Source organism: Melozone crissalis, unplaced genomic scaffold (assembly GCF_028551555.1).
Source record: "Melozone crissalis strain CALT ecotype California unplaced genomic scaffold, PUWL_Pcris_2 ptg000034l_1, whole genome shotgun sequence".
NCBI lineage: Eukaryota > Metazoa > Chordata > Aves > Passeriformes > Passerellidae > Melozone > Melozone crissalis.
The window spans coordinates 11,044,838-11,060,727 of NW_026535812.1; the positions used below are offsets into that span (position 1 = coordinate 11,044,838).

Below are 15,890 nucleotides of genomic sequence, written 5' to 3' on the forward strand. Positions count from 1 at the left end.
CATTTGCCTCCAAGTTTTCTGAACACCTCAATCACAGTTTTAGATGTTGTCTGGAACAGTAACAGATAAAACCGAACTCTTAAAAAAGCAACAATTTAAGACAGAAAATCGCATGTAATCACACATCTATAGTAAATGAGGCACTACAGAAATGCCAGACTATGGAGGAGGTCAGACTAAAGTGATACATGATTTGAAAGAAGGCAAACAGCTCTGCCGGGAATCAGCAAGAAACCAGACAAGTTAATCACTCATTTGCAGTATGATACAACACCCAAATGACACAGAAACCTCAGCGTCAAGTCACTCAAGGAAACCACCATGCTGCAGAGCAGCCCAGGAAGCCCCTGCTTAGGAAACACACACACAACCTTGCTGAGCAGTGCTGGGAAACACCAGGACTGGAAACAACTAAGGAGTACTGGAAAACTCAGAAGATACTCACGATCTGAAATAATTTCATCCTCCTGAGTTACAGGTAGATCAGAGAGCTTGCAGGGCAGTTTGCTAAGAGGGAGTGATGCCAGTGAGACGCCACCTGCAGAGTGCCCAAAGCCCCTATGCTGGCCCATGGAGAGCTGCAACAGGCAAAGCCAGGAGCCAACAGCAGAAAAACCTGAATTAACAGGGAGGCTGAGCAGAAATCCTGAGGACATAAGTGCTTGCCAGCCTCAATTGCCCATTTTCTGGAAATATCAGTATCTCCAAACCCACCTTTCCTTTGCGGACCAAAGTAACAGCATAAAAAACCTTAAGCTCTGCAAACAAATAGCTGCACAGTACCTGGTACTGCTGACATCTCTTCACTAACCTGGTTTAGAACCTGAAATAAACACTACACTTTTGTTTCTAAAGGCAAAAGCTGGTCATCAAAACCTATCTGTCACTGGCTGTTCTCCGAAACATCTCATGCTAAACTCCAGCTTGCAATTGCCCAAAGCACACTCCACTCACAGAGCTCCAATAGGAGCACTGACCAACCACTTGTCTCCTTCAATACACTAGTGCTGTATTTTGCCCACTGATCTAGTTCTTGGAAAAGAAAAGGGGAAAAAAAAAAGGCATGGCCCCCTGGCCCCTGATCCAGCAGTAAACTTTTCAATATTTTAACAGTGATCTCAAACAGGAGCGAAGCCAAGCCGGAATCCTCAGATTATCCTTTGCAAAACCCCAGCATCAGCATTAGCAAATGAAAAGATCAAGTCAGTTTGCTCAGACAGACTGTAATTTCTGTACCTATATTTATTAACAGTAGGTACATAAAACTGAGGAAAAGAAGTGCTAGAAAAACACACAGTGATGTTAACCACAATGGCAAACTGAATGTACTGATCCTTTCCTCCAGCCAGGAAACATTTTCAAGCTGTTTCTTTCAAGCTAGTCACTGGGTAGGAAATGCTTTTTAGACAGGAAAATATTTTCTTTTCCAGAAGACACCATAAAACCCAGGCACAGAGCACAGTATATGTTTTGATGAGAATTAATTACTTGTTTACTGTGGTAGTTCATTACACAGCTAATCCCCACACATTGTCTAAACAACTTATTTCCTATGGTGAATGAGGAAAGGCCAACATAAACAAAACAGTCTGATTTTTTTCTAAAGAAGATGCAGATCACTGGCAACACATCTGCAGGGTGTAAAAAGCTGAAGAGCAACATTAGAGGATGTTCTTTGAGCACCTTCCAGTTTTTTTCTAAGTGAAGGTATTTTGGAATGAAATGTTACCAAATATAATGGAATTGAGATGTTCCACTATACAAAAATATTGTTCTAAACCAAGAGCTATTAATTCTTCAGAGCTGTGGGCTGTAGTTTATCATTAGCATCTAGAAGTGAAGGATGGTTATAACATTCAATTCCATTTCTCCCCAGTGACTAAATGATGTACCAGCTAAATCATTTATGAATGTCAAAGGGTGACAGTTTTCAATTAAGATAATGAGATTCTAGAGGCTCTGGCCATCTGAACCCTGTTTGTGGATTCTCTTGCCAATTAAAAAAAAAATCCAAAACAACAAAACACATAAGGAAGCAGTCTGACAAACTGATTTTACTTAAACTGGGTACTAACAATTTAGCATTAATCCTACCACATATCTGCTAGCTACATACCAAGAATAAATATTTATACTAGTCACCCCATGCTGTTAGGCATTAACACAGGGTTAAGAAGATGTTAATTGAATCATATATGTTGGGAACTGAAATAATTTTGCTCTCCTTTTACTCTTCAGCTCCTCAGGCAAGGATCCAGCCTTTGTCCATACAGCATCTCAGCAAATGGACACACAGCATCCAAAGTCTGGATGCTCTAGGAGAAGAGGGCAAAACAGTCAAGGAAGAAAAATCAAGAAACTGCCCACTGACACAGCAGGAGCGGGCAGCCTCCCCAGCAGCCAAAGTGCCCTGCTGATCCTGGATCACATCCAAATGAGGACACATCCCTCCAGTAGCAAACACTGCCTGGGTGTGGAGATATATATTCCAGATTTTTGTAAATATGACCCCTATAAGTGAGCATCCTACCCATTAGACCCTTTACTGTTAACTTCCATGGAGTATCTATAATATAAGCGCTGGTAGCAACAACCATTATTCTTTTTAGCCATCTCACACCCACTGTTCTGAGTAATTCTTTATATTGACCCACTACTTTACAGAAAGAAAAAAAAACAAACAAACAAACAAAAAAATCAAAAGAAACCCTAAAGAACAACTACACAGTGAAAGTGAAGATAAGCTTCTCAGGGTAAAACTTCAAACTCCCACAGAAGTTCAATAAAGTCAGAAAAGCAACACCACATTAGACTTGTTCGTTCAGACGTTACTAAGCACTGGCCAGACTCCATGCTTTCCCTTTTTATTTTACTTACAATTAGCTGGCAAGAGATGATTAGCTAGAAAAACCACATTTCCTTTTGACCTCCAGGTGTACAAAGCAGAACAGCAGTAAGTATTTCCTAAAGCAAACCCAGGATCTTTAGGCAGTGTGCAGTAAGGATTCAAACAACCACAGCAGCAAGTCACCACACAGTGTTTATGGCACAAACTCTCACTATGGAGCCCTCAGCTCCTGGTCTCCGAGTATCATGGCACTGTCAGGCAGGCACCTGCCCCCAGATTCTTTTTCCAAAGCCTTTTTCCAAGGCTGGACCTGTACAAACTACTGCACACATGAGAACTTAAAGAGGACAAGATTACAGCATAGTTCTGTACAATGGTGAGCACTGCCAGCTCAGCTTCCTGTTCTACTGGAGATCTGGACTTTACCATCTCTGTTCCCAGTTCATACCCATACTCAGGAAGAATCAGAAGGGCCAAAGAGTGCAACAACAATGCCAAGTATTGTAAATCACCCAGGCAAAGCAAGGAGAGTTACTCTGGTGCAGGCAGCTGTGCTCAGCAGGGAAATGTCCCCATACAGCACACAGGATCCAGTCACCTTGGCATTGCTAGCACTGAAACCATCTTCTTCCCAGTAGTAAAACTGATTACATTTAGGAGGTGATGATATGCTTGAAAGTCATTCCTCCCCCCCCTCCAATAGATGGACAAATTGCACTATGTCAGTTCCTGTTACAAAATAGTCCCCAATTCTCCTGGAAAGCTCCCAACAGCTCTGTTCCCTCCCTGGCCAGTCCATCCCACTGGCATTGCAAAGGGAGCCTTTACCTGCTCCTTTAGCCAGAGAGTTCCAACTCAAGGTTTTAATAAAATTCTACCTTAAACAAAACTACTGCTGCCTATGAGACCTACTAACTGGGATACTACAAAGACTAACTTTTCTGGAAACTGTTGCACAGCCAAAAACCACTCTGGACTGAGGGCTCTGCAGCACAGATGCAATTGTTAGCAGTGACTAACACTGTTATCTAGAACTCCTCAAACTTACGTTACTTTACAACCAGCATGGGAAGTCAAATATGGTGCTGGCACGGCACTGTAAGGTCATTTTAAAGCAAACACCAAGTTACAGAGCTCAGTGGAGACCAGATTTAAAAACCTCCCAGAAAAGTGTTTAAAAATCAAGAAAAAAAAATTAAAAACTGACAGATTTTTTGGGAAATGAGGAAGACTATGACTGCACATGTATAGATTTGAGAGCAAGAATATGTTGAAAACAATACTTTCTTTTCCCAGGATGAGGCAGACTGCTCTTTAACTTCAGTTTTGTAACGATAGATGCTGGAAAAGAAACACTTGTTTGTTCCTGAGAAACATTGAAAAAAAATAAAAAAGCAAAGTGGGTATTTTTCACCCTTTGAAGAAACAAATACGTGACATTTTCACAAGAAAATGCGAAAAGAAGGAAAGGTCTCAAAAACAAACCAGATCCACAAATAAGCAATACGGGTTTTGGCTGAAACCAGCAAATATTTCCTGAGGCTCTGGAGGTGTGTCAGGCTCCTGGCTGTGCCAGGCAGCAGCTGCAGCCACCGTGGAGTACCAGGGCTGGTGATGCTCTGAGCCCACTGCCAGGCAGCTGCCATGGCCCTGCTCCCACCCTTCTGTGACACAGTCCCTTTTCCCCCAACAGAGGGAAGCAACTGGGTGACTGTGATGTTATCAACACTTCCCCAAGTGCTCTGTAAAGCAGTTTCCCCCAGCCCCAATGAGCAGGCGGCGCACTCGCTGTGTGACAGAGGCTCCTCTGGCAGATACTGAGCAGCCCCTTATCGAAACAGCATCAGGGCTTGCTCCAGGATGACCTCAACAAAAGGTCAACCCTCTTTCCAAAAAGAGAGTACAGAAACATTTAATTCAGCTCTCTTAGACATTAAGTCTTGTCTCATAAAGCTACTCTTAAAAAAAAAAATCAAGTAACATTTGGGCTTTTAAAGAAACACATGAAGTTGCTTCTCAGTCATAATAAAAGAAACATAGTGTAACTCCACTGGCATAAGTATTGGCACTTAGACTTATACTAATGCTCTAAAAATCTGAATTTGGACCAAAATCAAAACCCACATATAGACAGGGGCAAAGTTTATCACCAAGTGAACAAAATAACATCTCTTGTAGACATTAATGGCTTCTAAAACTCTCTAGCTTGATCCGACATCAGTGATTTAAATGCCAAACCACATTCACTCTGTTTATCTTGGGAAGCTCCACATCCATGTAAGAACACCCTCAGACCATAACAGAGGAATGAAAGGTCAGGCTGTAACTTTCAGACCCAGTACAGAAAACTTAAACAAGGTAAGGGCACTTCCCTGGTGAGTGCCACACACTGCAGCTGGCTATTTTTCAAATATCATGTAAGCAGCATAAATAACTCCTGATACAGAGAAATAAAAACTCAACTTGAAAAAAGCAATATAAATACACTCTGAAAGTAATTTAAACTAACTAGAAGTGAGCTATTTCAGTGCAAGATTTCTGCAGATGTGGCTCCTGAGCCATGCTAGGCTGTTCATGGACCTCTAAAGTCCCTAGCTAATGACCTGCTCCTCCCACACTCAGAAGTTCTACATCAATGTATAGCACTTAACTTCATTCAAAGCCTCCTCAGATTCTGTCTTTCTGACAAACACATGTAAATATCTTAATCTATACAGATCTCACTGCCCCACACAGCTGGACCATGCTCTGCCCTGCTGGAGTACAGTCCCAGGCTCAGAAAACCTCTCAAGCTTGTCCAGTCACAGGGGTGAAAACCCTAAGCTGCAGCTCCGAATGTCTCTTTCCAGTTGAAGATCTGTCCACGACTCATTTCAGCTCACACTTCCAGCTCAGCATCTCTTCAAATGTGACTTTTCCTTAGGGGGATGAGCTCCACCACTTCTGCAGCCTGAAACTTGTCAGCATTTTAAATGTGAGCAGGATGGGGGAGAATGACTTCAGGAAAGGAATTATAAGCACTAACCAGAATTTATCACTAGAATAAGTGAGTATTTTTCACTGTCTTGAAGTGCCAGGGCTTTTCACTACCCTTGATTACAAAAGGCAGTCATCTCATTCATTTAGAGATGGCTTTCAGGCTGGCCACAATGCCCAGACAGGCTGCCCTGTGCCTTGGCAGACCCTGCAGCAAGACTGATATTTCTGACAGGGCTATTTCCCACACTAGGTAGCCCCACTTCCAACTGGACACCCCCAAGGAAATTATCAGAGCTCTGTGCATGATGGACATTGAGAAAAACAAAATCCCAAGACTTCAGAGGGGGTTAAATCCCAGGAACTCTGGGTCCTGTTCCCAAGCCAGAAGCTGCAGGACTGTGAAGGGCAGGTACAAGGAGTCACACACGACCTCAACAGCTACAAGAAAAAAAAACTGAGTATTGCAACACCCACCCGTGGGAAAAAGGCAACAGCAGATCCTATCTGCGCTCCTGCAACCTTTCAAATTGTTCAACTCCTCCTTCCATAGCAACTCTGTATTTTAGGGGTACAAGATTGAAACGTTGCCCTTTGAAAATGTTACATGTCCCAGCACCAAGCTTCAGGCTCTTTAATGAAAAAAGAGCCTCTAAACACCAGATCAAAACAAGTCAGTCACAAACAAATGCTTCCTAACATTCCTTATAAACCACAGAAAAATTACATTGCCATCTCAAATGGCAAGATAAAAGTTAATGGATTCAAAGGCCTATCCTATGCACTGAGATGAGGCTGCATGCCTAAATCTGAGTTATTTAACACTCGTTTATCAAAGTGAATTGTCCAATCTCAGAAAGTAACATCCCTTCTGCAGCCTTCAGCACCGATGCTCCATCAACAAGAATGTCACAGAGAGGGTTCCACCTCCCTCATTATCCCAACAGGAGCACTGCTGATGGCAGCACAGCACAGCCTGAGCACAGCCAGGACCACAAATCCACAGTTCCAGAGCAGCAAGGCTGAACCTGAACCCTGGCTCAAGGCCTGGCCAGTCCCTATGCCTTATCCTTGGCTGGAGGATCTCAGGGCTTTGGGTGTCTCAGAAATCACTGATGGGTTTTTTCTTTGTTACCTACCAGGAAAAGCAAGAACCCAGCACTCCTCAGCAGCACTGCACATCCCTCCAGCACTCTGCTCTAGCAGGAGGCACCAAAGCTGTCTTTACTATCAAGATTTTCTCAAACACACAGTACCAAGCTCAATAGGGCCTTTCAGCCACACTATCAAGAGGCCGACATAAAATTTTCAAAATATCCTTCCTTCTAATTCTAATCCAAACAACAGAGCACAGCTGTGAAAACTGAAGCCTGTACAGATCTGAGCTGTATGGGCTCCTTCTTAAAAGCACTGGGACAGGATTCAAGCTTCTACATTTTCTGATTCAAATTTATAGTCAGGCACAGAAAATTCCCATGGACTAGGGAAAAAAGAAAAATGCTTAAGCTGACAAGTTTCTGAAAGATGAAAAAAATTCACTGCTGTCTTCTGCTGACACACTGTGCAGCGAGCTGGGACAGAGGTCCACACTATTCCCTGACAACCAGGCAGCTCAGGGAGCTGCCAACTGGTGTTTGCTCAAGTTCCAAAAGGTACTTTTCTGGTCAAAAACCAGAAAAAATATAATAAATGCCACATGGAAAAGCTAAAATTTGCAAAAGGTTTGGTTAAATAAATAGCCTCAAATGAGAGGGAAAAGGATTAAAACACTGTTTTCGAAGTCTGATGTATTTTTTTTCTAACAATTTTGCTGCTTGTCTTTTCACTCTCCAGCTCAGAGTCAAAGCCAGAATAACCAGCACACCATAATACAATTCCCAGTGCTCCTCTCCCCAGCAGAAGGGAATACTAGAGAACCAAGGACAGAATTCCATAACACAACACTAGAAACCAAGTTCAGCATACTAATTTGGATGGGACAGTTTTGATGAATAATAACAGATATTTAGTTTGCCTGTTTTTCTTAAGCAGAATGACAGGAAAGGAGGGAAGGATGATTTCTCTCCCCAAGAAACTACCATTTTCAGGTCAGTGTCACCATGATCAGTTCAGAAAGCACAGATTAATCCTGACAGCAGGAAAGCTGGTCCCCAGCTTTTGAGGAAAGCCACAGAGCAGCTGAGAGTCACTCTGGAGAGCCTCTCCCTGTAGCCATTCAGAGAAGGAATGTTGCATCCAACCCTCCCTCCTGTTCCTCAACATCCAGACTCAGGGAAGGGAAGGAAAGGAGAGATAGAAACTTGCAGGTTCAGATGGTGTTTTTGATGTTGCCACAATCACAATGTCTTGGCCCCTCACAGATCCCAAACTCCTCTTATCCTGCCTTCCAGGCAGCAGAATTACTCAAGAAGCTCCACAGCAGAGACAACTTTTCATTTTAAATGAGACTATACAATCCCTCTGAATCTCCTGCAAGAGTCCAATGGATGGGTTTCCTGCCCTGCTCTTGAGGCTCAGGGTTGGTACTGACCCCAGTGAAGTTTGGATCAGATCCCACTGCAAGAGCTTCAAAGCAGTGACTTCACCAGTGGGACCAGACTGAACATCAGTTCTTCTCTCCAGACACTCAGTGAGTGGGTAAGATTTCACAAGAGCACAGCCCACCAGGTAAAACACTGTCTGGAAAAGCCTGGCCTTGAACAAAGCTGAATACAGCCAGCTGAAGACTTGTAAACTTTCTCTGGGGTCATCCTGCAAGCTTCACATGAGATGTATGGAACAACCATCTCTCAAACCAGAGGGAGCTTGGCTTGGGAAGAAAGAGGTGGCCACAAATCTGAGCATCAGGACACTTAATTACATTTCTATCTGCTCTCAGTGTTCTTGGCAGCTCCCATCAAATATATCTGGAGAAAGTGTTTTCATGTGAGGAGACATTTGAAAATTGTCTGGCATAACACAGACCAAGGCCACAAAGGGTGACAGTGCAAGGACTCCGACAGCCCCGGTGCTGTCCCAAACAGCACTGTGGTCACAGCACAGCTCCGTCAGCAAAACTCACCAGCAGCAACTCAGGTTAGAAATGCTCCTGCCCACATTGCCTGGAAGCAAAACCAGCCATTAATCTGTGAAAGGGACATTTATTTAAATGGTCCCAATGAAAACACTTATGGAGGCTTTTCAAAGACCAACACTTCTGAAGTCGTCACCAAACTGCCAAGGCGTCAGTGCTACCAGACCGACTTAGTCATTCTGAGGCTATGTGTAATTTTGTAGAGGCAACATCATTAAAAGAAAATTAAATACTGGCAATACACAACTTTTCTTTTTTCCTTCAGATTCTGTGCAAAGATTTATACGTGCACTCCATATTTCCAGGGTGTCAGCAGGAAAAACAAATCATGAAATGCTACATTAGGTCTTCTCAGGACACTTGTACAATCATTCACATTTAATGTCTTTGGTCAAAGAGTCCTGATACACTTATTTAGAAACAGCTCAGAAGACTTAACACTGTCACCTGTAACTCTTCCAGCTATTATATGAAATACAATTAAGTTTAATTCCTATATATGAAAGCACTATGGGGGAAAAAGTACTGTAAGTACTAAACATTGCTTAAAGGGACTTTTCAGCTACACATTTACCTGTCTCTGGGTAATCACTCTCCTCTTGCCTGCACAGAGATACATCAAAACACAGTAGTGCTCTAAGGGTGAGGACACCTAGCCCAACACCTCAGCAGCAACCCAAGGCATGTCTGCAGAGAACACAGCCATGCCTGGAAGGAAATGTCTGAGACACCACTGCTAACTGTCCTGTCCTGTCCTGCTGGATGACACCAGGGACACACAAAATCTGAAGCAGGCACTTAAAATTCTGAAGTAGACTGAAGTATTTAGCTTGCCTTTCTTCAAGGAAATCAGTGCTTAAATTTTTGTCTTGGTCATCAAACAGGCTGGCACTTTCATAAACAGAAACTAGTATTACACTATAAGTGAACCCTGAAGATCGTTTCCCAGGGGGCTTTCCACAAAGCTCTCATTGATTTTGATTTTCTTTTGGTCATAGAATGCTTCCCAAAATTAACATTTTTCCAGAGACATTCATTTTCTACAAAGAATAAATAATGTAGAAAGAAAGGAACTGCCTGAGCTAAGTGGTGCCAGATGAGCCTCCTGGAATCACAGGGCTCTGTTTTAAAGATTCCTGACTGCTGTAAAGTCATAGCAGCAAACGAGTGCAAAACTCTGATGCCTTGAAAGATATCCTGAAGCCATATAGTGCCAAAACACCGGGCTGTAAGACTTCAGACATTTGCAGCCACATGACTCAGGCTTAAATTTCAAATACTTACCATTTTTTCCTTCTGACATAATATTTAATGAAACCAGAGTTCGGTAGTAGTATCAGTCCTGCTATACATGTCTTGCAGGAGTTTCTGCCTAGACAGCTGTTTGTGTGCTTACAGCTAGCTTGTGTTTGGCTTAGAAAGGCTTTTCACATGCTTTAAAAATTGGAAAACTATTGTTTTAACTGACTGTATGCTGTTATTTTTAACACACATATGCAAGTGAACACTGAAAAGGATTAGAAGCTCATTTTGAAAGCACCAATAGCACCTAAAACCACATTACAGCTGAACACATGCAAACATGTCACCAAACCACAGTGGCTGTGATCAGAAACCATCACACATGTGTAGGTCTACCCAGAGCCCACTTCTCTTTAGTGAAAAATCTTTTCAATGCTCCTGATACATGAAAGGCAATTGATGTGTATACTAGTGGTAGTGGATGCATGTAATATACATGAAATTAGCAACAGTCTACAATCGCAAAATTTAAAAGTAGATTGAAGGTGCAAGGCTACAGATATATTAACAAATTCCTGTAAAAAAAGGAATATGTTTATGAAGCCTTGGATAACAGAGCCCAGCCCAAAGGTGAGCAGCAACAACCCAATACTGCTGCTTTCAATTTTTCCCTTCCATTAACAGCTGCACTGTTGTTTTACTGTTCATAAAGATGTGGAAATATACTATAGCAGCCACTCAAAGACTGCGGCAAAGCAACCTTACACAATCTTATTTCTCATGGATTTCAGAGGACCTACACAAGTTACATGATGGAAGAATTAAATCCTGGGGTTCAGGAAATCCAACCTGCCCCAGTAAAGGACTTGAAACTCCCTGCCCTTCATCACCTTCTGCACTTCATCTCATCTTGCCCACACACAGCTCTCCTGCACAGTATTTCACAGCACATTAGGAGAGATGTGGAGCTTTATGAAAGAAATAAATTCTAACAATACACTACAGCCATCCATTATTAAATCCTTGCCCACAAATGGCCCCAAACTGTGGGTTTCAATCAGAATACTGAACTTCCAGATGAGCAGACAGAGAATCACTGAAGTCCTACTGTGAACACTTGGCCATCTGCATGCCTGTATGAAGCCAAGCAGTGTCCAGCCCAAAGCTCCATGACACAGCACCCCTGCCTGTTCCCCTCTTCCCCTCCTCACCCATCTGAGCCCACCCACAGAAGCAGAGTGAGACTTTCTCCAAAAAGATGGCTCATGAGCATGGCTCAGTTCAGGGACATTTGGCAACACAGCACCGCCGCTCTGGGGGAAAAGCTGTTTGAACATGGTGATCTCTGTTACCCACACATGTCAAGAGAAGCAGCAAAACTTGCAAGCAGGGCTTATAAACAGCACAGCCTCGGAAACTATGGACCCACTGGGATTTATTATCTAGAAACAATGTCTGGCATCAAGCTTCCAGAAAAAATTAGGTTACAGAGCAAATAGCAGCCACCTCTCAGGCTGTGAGAACACCTTGCTTGTTTCCAAACACCACTTCAGAGTCCTCACAGGAGCATCACTGAGACCATCAGCTCCAAAACCCCAGCTGTGCTGCCAAGGGCTGCTGAACCAGACACAGAAGAACATTTAGAAATAGTTTTAAAGAAAGATTTCACAATATTTTTGGCATCATTTCAACAAGCGCCACTGCCACAAGCATCAAGCCACAAATCAGTGTTCACTGCTTATAACATTGATAAGGTCTGCTGCAAACACAGCAAGGCAATCAGATCAGGCAGGTACAGTGAGCTCAGGACTGGAGTGTCTGCATTCCCAGCAGGGGGAATGACCTTTAAATACCTGAAGCAACCTTGGCTGCTGCTCCAGAGAAGACTGGGAGGTACACACATGTTCCATATGCTCGCCTGCACTTTACCGAACACAAGCCAGGAATGCCACCACAGAAATTAGAAGCAAAAAAGTCTCACAAACAGATACAGTCCCAGATCATCTCTCTTAAGTGTGAATAATGCTAATCCTGTATTACCTGCAAAATCATCATCTTCTTACCACATCAGAGACTCGCTGATCCCTGTGGTATATTCCTGCAACATCCCAGATGTACGATTTCACATGTAACTGCCTGTCCCACTAACTTTGGAGAAAATAGACGAAACTTCAATGCTGCTATAGGTGAAAGAATCATAAAGAGTGAAGGGAAAGAAAAAGCAAAAGCAGGCTTTGCTGCATTATATTTTCAAGAAGAAACCTCAATATCTACATTTTCTAGGTTATTCTTCTAATCCATTTAATTCAATTCTACATATCTTCCAGAAACAGAGAGGCTTCTTCATTAAACGGCAGCATAATAGGAAAAGCTTCCATCAGAGGGAAGTAGAGACAGGCTGACAAAAACAAAATAAAACAAAAAACAAACCCAAATTAAAAAACAAGCTTATTCCAGCAAAGCCAGAAACCAAGGCTCTGGGAAGGGGGGCACATTTCAGCAGCAGATGAAGCTTTCAGCAGCAAATGGCTACAACAGCAGGGGGGACAAGTCCAGCTCATGCCCCAGCTCACAGTGTTCTGTAACCCAGCTGCTGATGACACTTCATTCCTATTGCGTATGCGTGAGCTTTGCTGCTGACCTCACTACTGGAATTGTACCATCCAGTCAATGCCAAAAACTTCAGCACAAACTATGAAACTTGACAGGACTGAGCACATTTGGAACAGAAGGAGATTTTGCGTGAACGGCAGCAGACCAGGAATGTGCAGTCTTGTCATCCTTTGAGTGGGACTGGGAAAGGAGGTCCATGAGCAATTGAGGTCCATGAGCAATTGAGGACCATGGCACAGCTGGTCAGAACATGACAGGAGCCTTCACACTGCGATGGCCACTGCCATTTCAGTTAAATACACACAGCTTGCCTTAGCTCTGAGGGCAGGACCGACCCGTACCAACAGGCATCCACTTCCAAAGGCAGTTCATACTTTCCCTTAGTGAACCAGGCCAAAAGAAATATTCTGAGAGATGAAAATATTTTCTTTGCCGTTTTACTTAGTACAGAGCTACACCACGGACTAACAACAGTCCTGCACTTCCCCACAGCTGGATATTGACACAAGATACGTCTGTGTCAAAACTAAGTCACATACCATGCACACATTAGAACATCAAGAAAGCTGGGCCAGCTCCACATTTCCTGCACCCATACTTCAGCCTGATGTAAAAGACAGGGCTGTATCTGCCATTATACATCCCCTAAATATCCTGCAGTAGTGACTTGCCATAACTGTAATCCTAGAATACATTAATAGAGACCATAAGACGTCATCTACTCTACCCAGTGACCACAAACCACTCTGCTACAACCAAAATCCCACACCCAGAGCCTCACAACACTTGCTTGTCAGCCAAAGAGAGCTAGTGATGCCAAGGACAAGCAGAGGGTTCAACACCCTCTGCTTCAACACCCCCACAGCACCAATATTTGTTTCACAGCAGTTACGTGCCGGGAGGGAGGGAGCCTGGGACAAAGAGAGCAACATGGGACACCTGAAACAAAATTAAGATGTTGAGGGGGAGGAAGAAGGGGAAAAAGATGCATTTATAGAGAACTGCCAGCAGTTCTGGCCAGGCTGATGATTCACAACATGTCAAGGGGAGATCAGACTACTTGAAAGTACCAGGCTTCAAGGGTTTTCTGGGGGGAAAAAAAAAAATTCAGAGGGTTTGGGGTTATGAGGTAGTTTATCACCCATGTAACTTTAGCTCATATATATATGGATTAGGATTAAGCTTTCAGCTACAGGATATCATCCTAGTTACACCAGCATCCTTCCCCTCACTGCATTCATTTTGTCCACAAACCACTACATTGTCATTTAGCCCCTTGTGTGAACACAGAATTATTATGGGCTTCCTATGACTTTTCCAAGGCCTTCTCCCCATTTCAGAAGCTAGCACAAGTCCAAAGCATCCTTTAATTCTGCAATTTTGAGTGCCCCTGATTTCTTTATTTTTTAGAGCATCTACAGTTATTCATGCACTCCCCCAGAAACTCCTGTTGGCAAAAAGTGCATTTACAGACATTCAGCATTTTGATCAGTTCAGGATGTCTGGAGACTTCAGCCAGAGGCAACCAAAGTAGATTTGCACAAAGTTAGTGGCCACTGCTGAGAACTTTGGTGCTTGTGGCTCCCTTTCAAGAGCAGGGAGGAGCACAGGCTCCCCTTGCTATTGGCTTGGGTTCTGCTGCAACAGGTAAGTGAGGAGCCCCATGATAAATCATTTCCCCTCCTTACAGCCCTGGTTCCCCACAGCACAGAGCCATTCCCTCCCACTCCCTAAAGCCAGACCCCTAACAGCACACAGGATACAGCTAAACAAGGCTAAACAAGGTTACAAGCTTATTTTGCAAAACACAAGCATTTGGTTCTCTTTAGCCATGCATGCTCTTGTAGACAGTATCAGATATTTGTCATAACAGCACCTTGTTATTTGAACAATTCCACAAGGGGACACAAAGCCATTCTGTACAATCCACACCAGCACAGACTACTAACCTAGGCTTTCCCTTTCTCCTTCCCTCACCTTCTTTGTCACCAGCCACCGGGTGCAGCCTCACCTGAGGTCTGTCCCCTGCATCTCCCCAGGGAACCCCTGCCTCCACAGAACCCAAGATCATTAACTCTTTCACTCAGGGCATCCTGCCACTTGTCTAGCAGAGAGGTTTCTGACTAACACAGGGAAAGAAATAACTAATAATAAGCACACATAGTTTTACCCTGGAATCCATCAACTATGTATGTGGTACCTCATTTCTATCCACTAAAAATCAAGCTTTTCATTGTAGAGAAAAGTACGGGTTTTTCAGACCAGGAATTATTCCCATTACTGGCTGGTGAAGATTAAAGCTCACAGATCTCTCAGCTTGGCTCTACTACCAACTCAAATCGAACTGTTGGATTTTCTGCTTGATGATCTCAAAGTAAATTCCCATTTTGAATTGCAAAAGTAGTAATAACCTTTTCTTGTCATCTGCTGTGCCCATTGATTCTTCTCCGAGATATCCAATTCTCTCTCACTCGACACTTGCCCTGGAAAACTACACGAAACTGACGCAGTGGAACTACAAAGTGAGTTTTATTTCATCTCACTCTCTGCCTGTCTCGGATTTCCCCGGACTATGCAACACGCACACAAGCCACACGAACAATGGCAGAGCCGCACCGCACACCGGACCGCCGCCGGAGGGTGCGGCAAGGGGGTACCCCGGTGACCCTGACACATCCCGACCTCCGGCCGTGGGGGTGCCAAAGGACTCCCACGGGGCTCCGCATCCCCCGCGCACCGCTCCGAGGGACCCTCCCGCTGCCGCGGGTCAGGCAGGGCCGGCCCGGGGTGCCCCTCACCCGAGCGGCGCCGGAGAAGCCCCCGAGCGCCGCGTCCGCCGCCGAGCCCCGCGGCCGGCACCCAACTCCGCCGGGAGCGCCGGAGCAGACGAGCAGCGACACCCGGGATGCCGCCGGGGCAGCGGCCCCGCACTGCGTGTGCGCGCGTGTCCCGCGTCCCCGCACGCCCGCCCTCCGCGCCGGCGGGGGGAGAAGTTGTCGCGAACTCCCGGTACGGGGGTGATGCTCCGCCGGTCCCGCCGCCGCCCCGGAGCCGCGCGGCTCCGCCGCCCCCGAGGCTCGGAGCCCGGCCGCCCCCCTACCTGCAGCCGCTCCGTGGCCGGCTGCCACATGGTGCCGC

At 44.5% G+C, this 15,890-nt stretch overlaps 1 protein-coding gene across 1 annotated transcript in view; it reads right to left on the reverse strand.

The window, feature by feature from the left end:
* PID1 (phosphotyrosine interaction domain containing 1) overlaps nt 1-15,890 on the reverse strand; it is an 84,730-nt gene extending 68,840 nt beyond the window's left edge. The window contains exon 1 of the mRNA XM_054282698.1: nt 15,853-15,890. Within this exon, the coding sequence (XP_054138673.1) occupies nt 15,853-15,882 (30 nt within the window). The 5' untranslated portion in view covers nt 15,883-15,890. The remainder of the gene's footprint in view (nt 1-15,852) is intronic.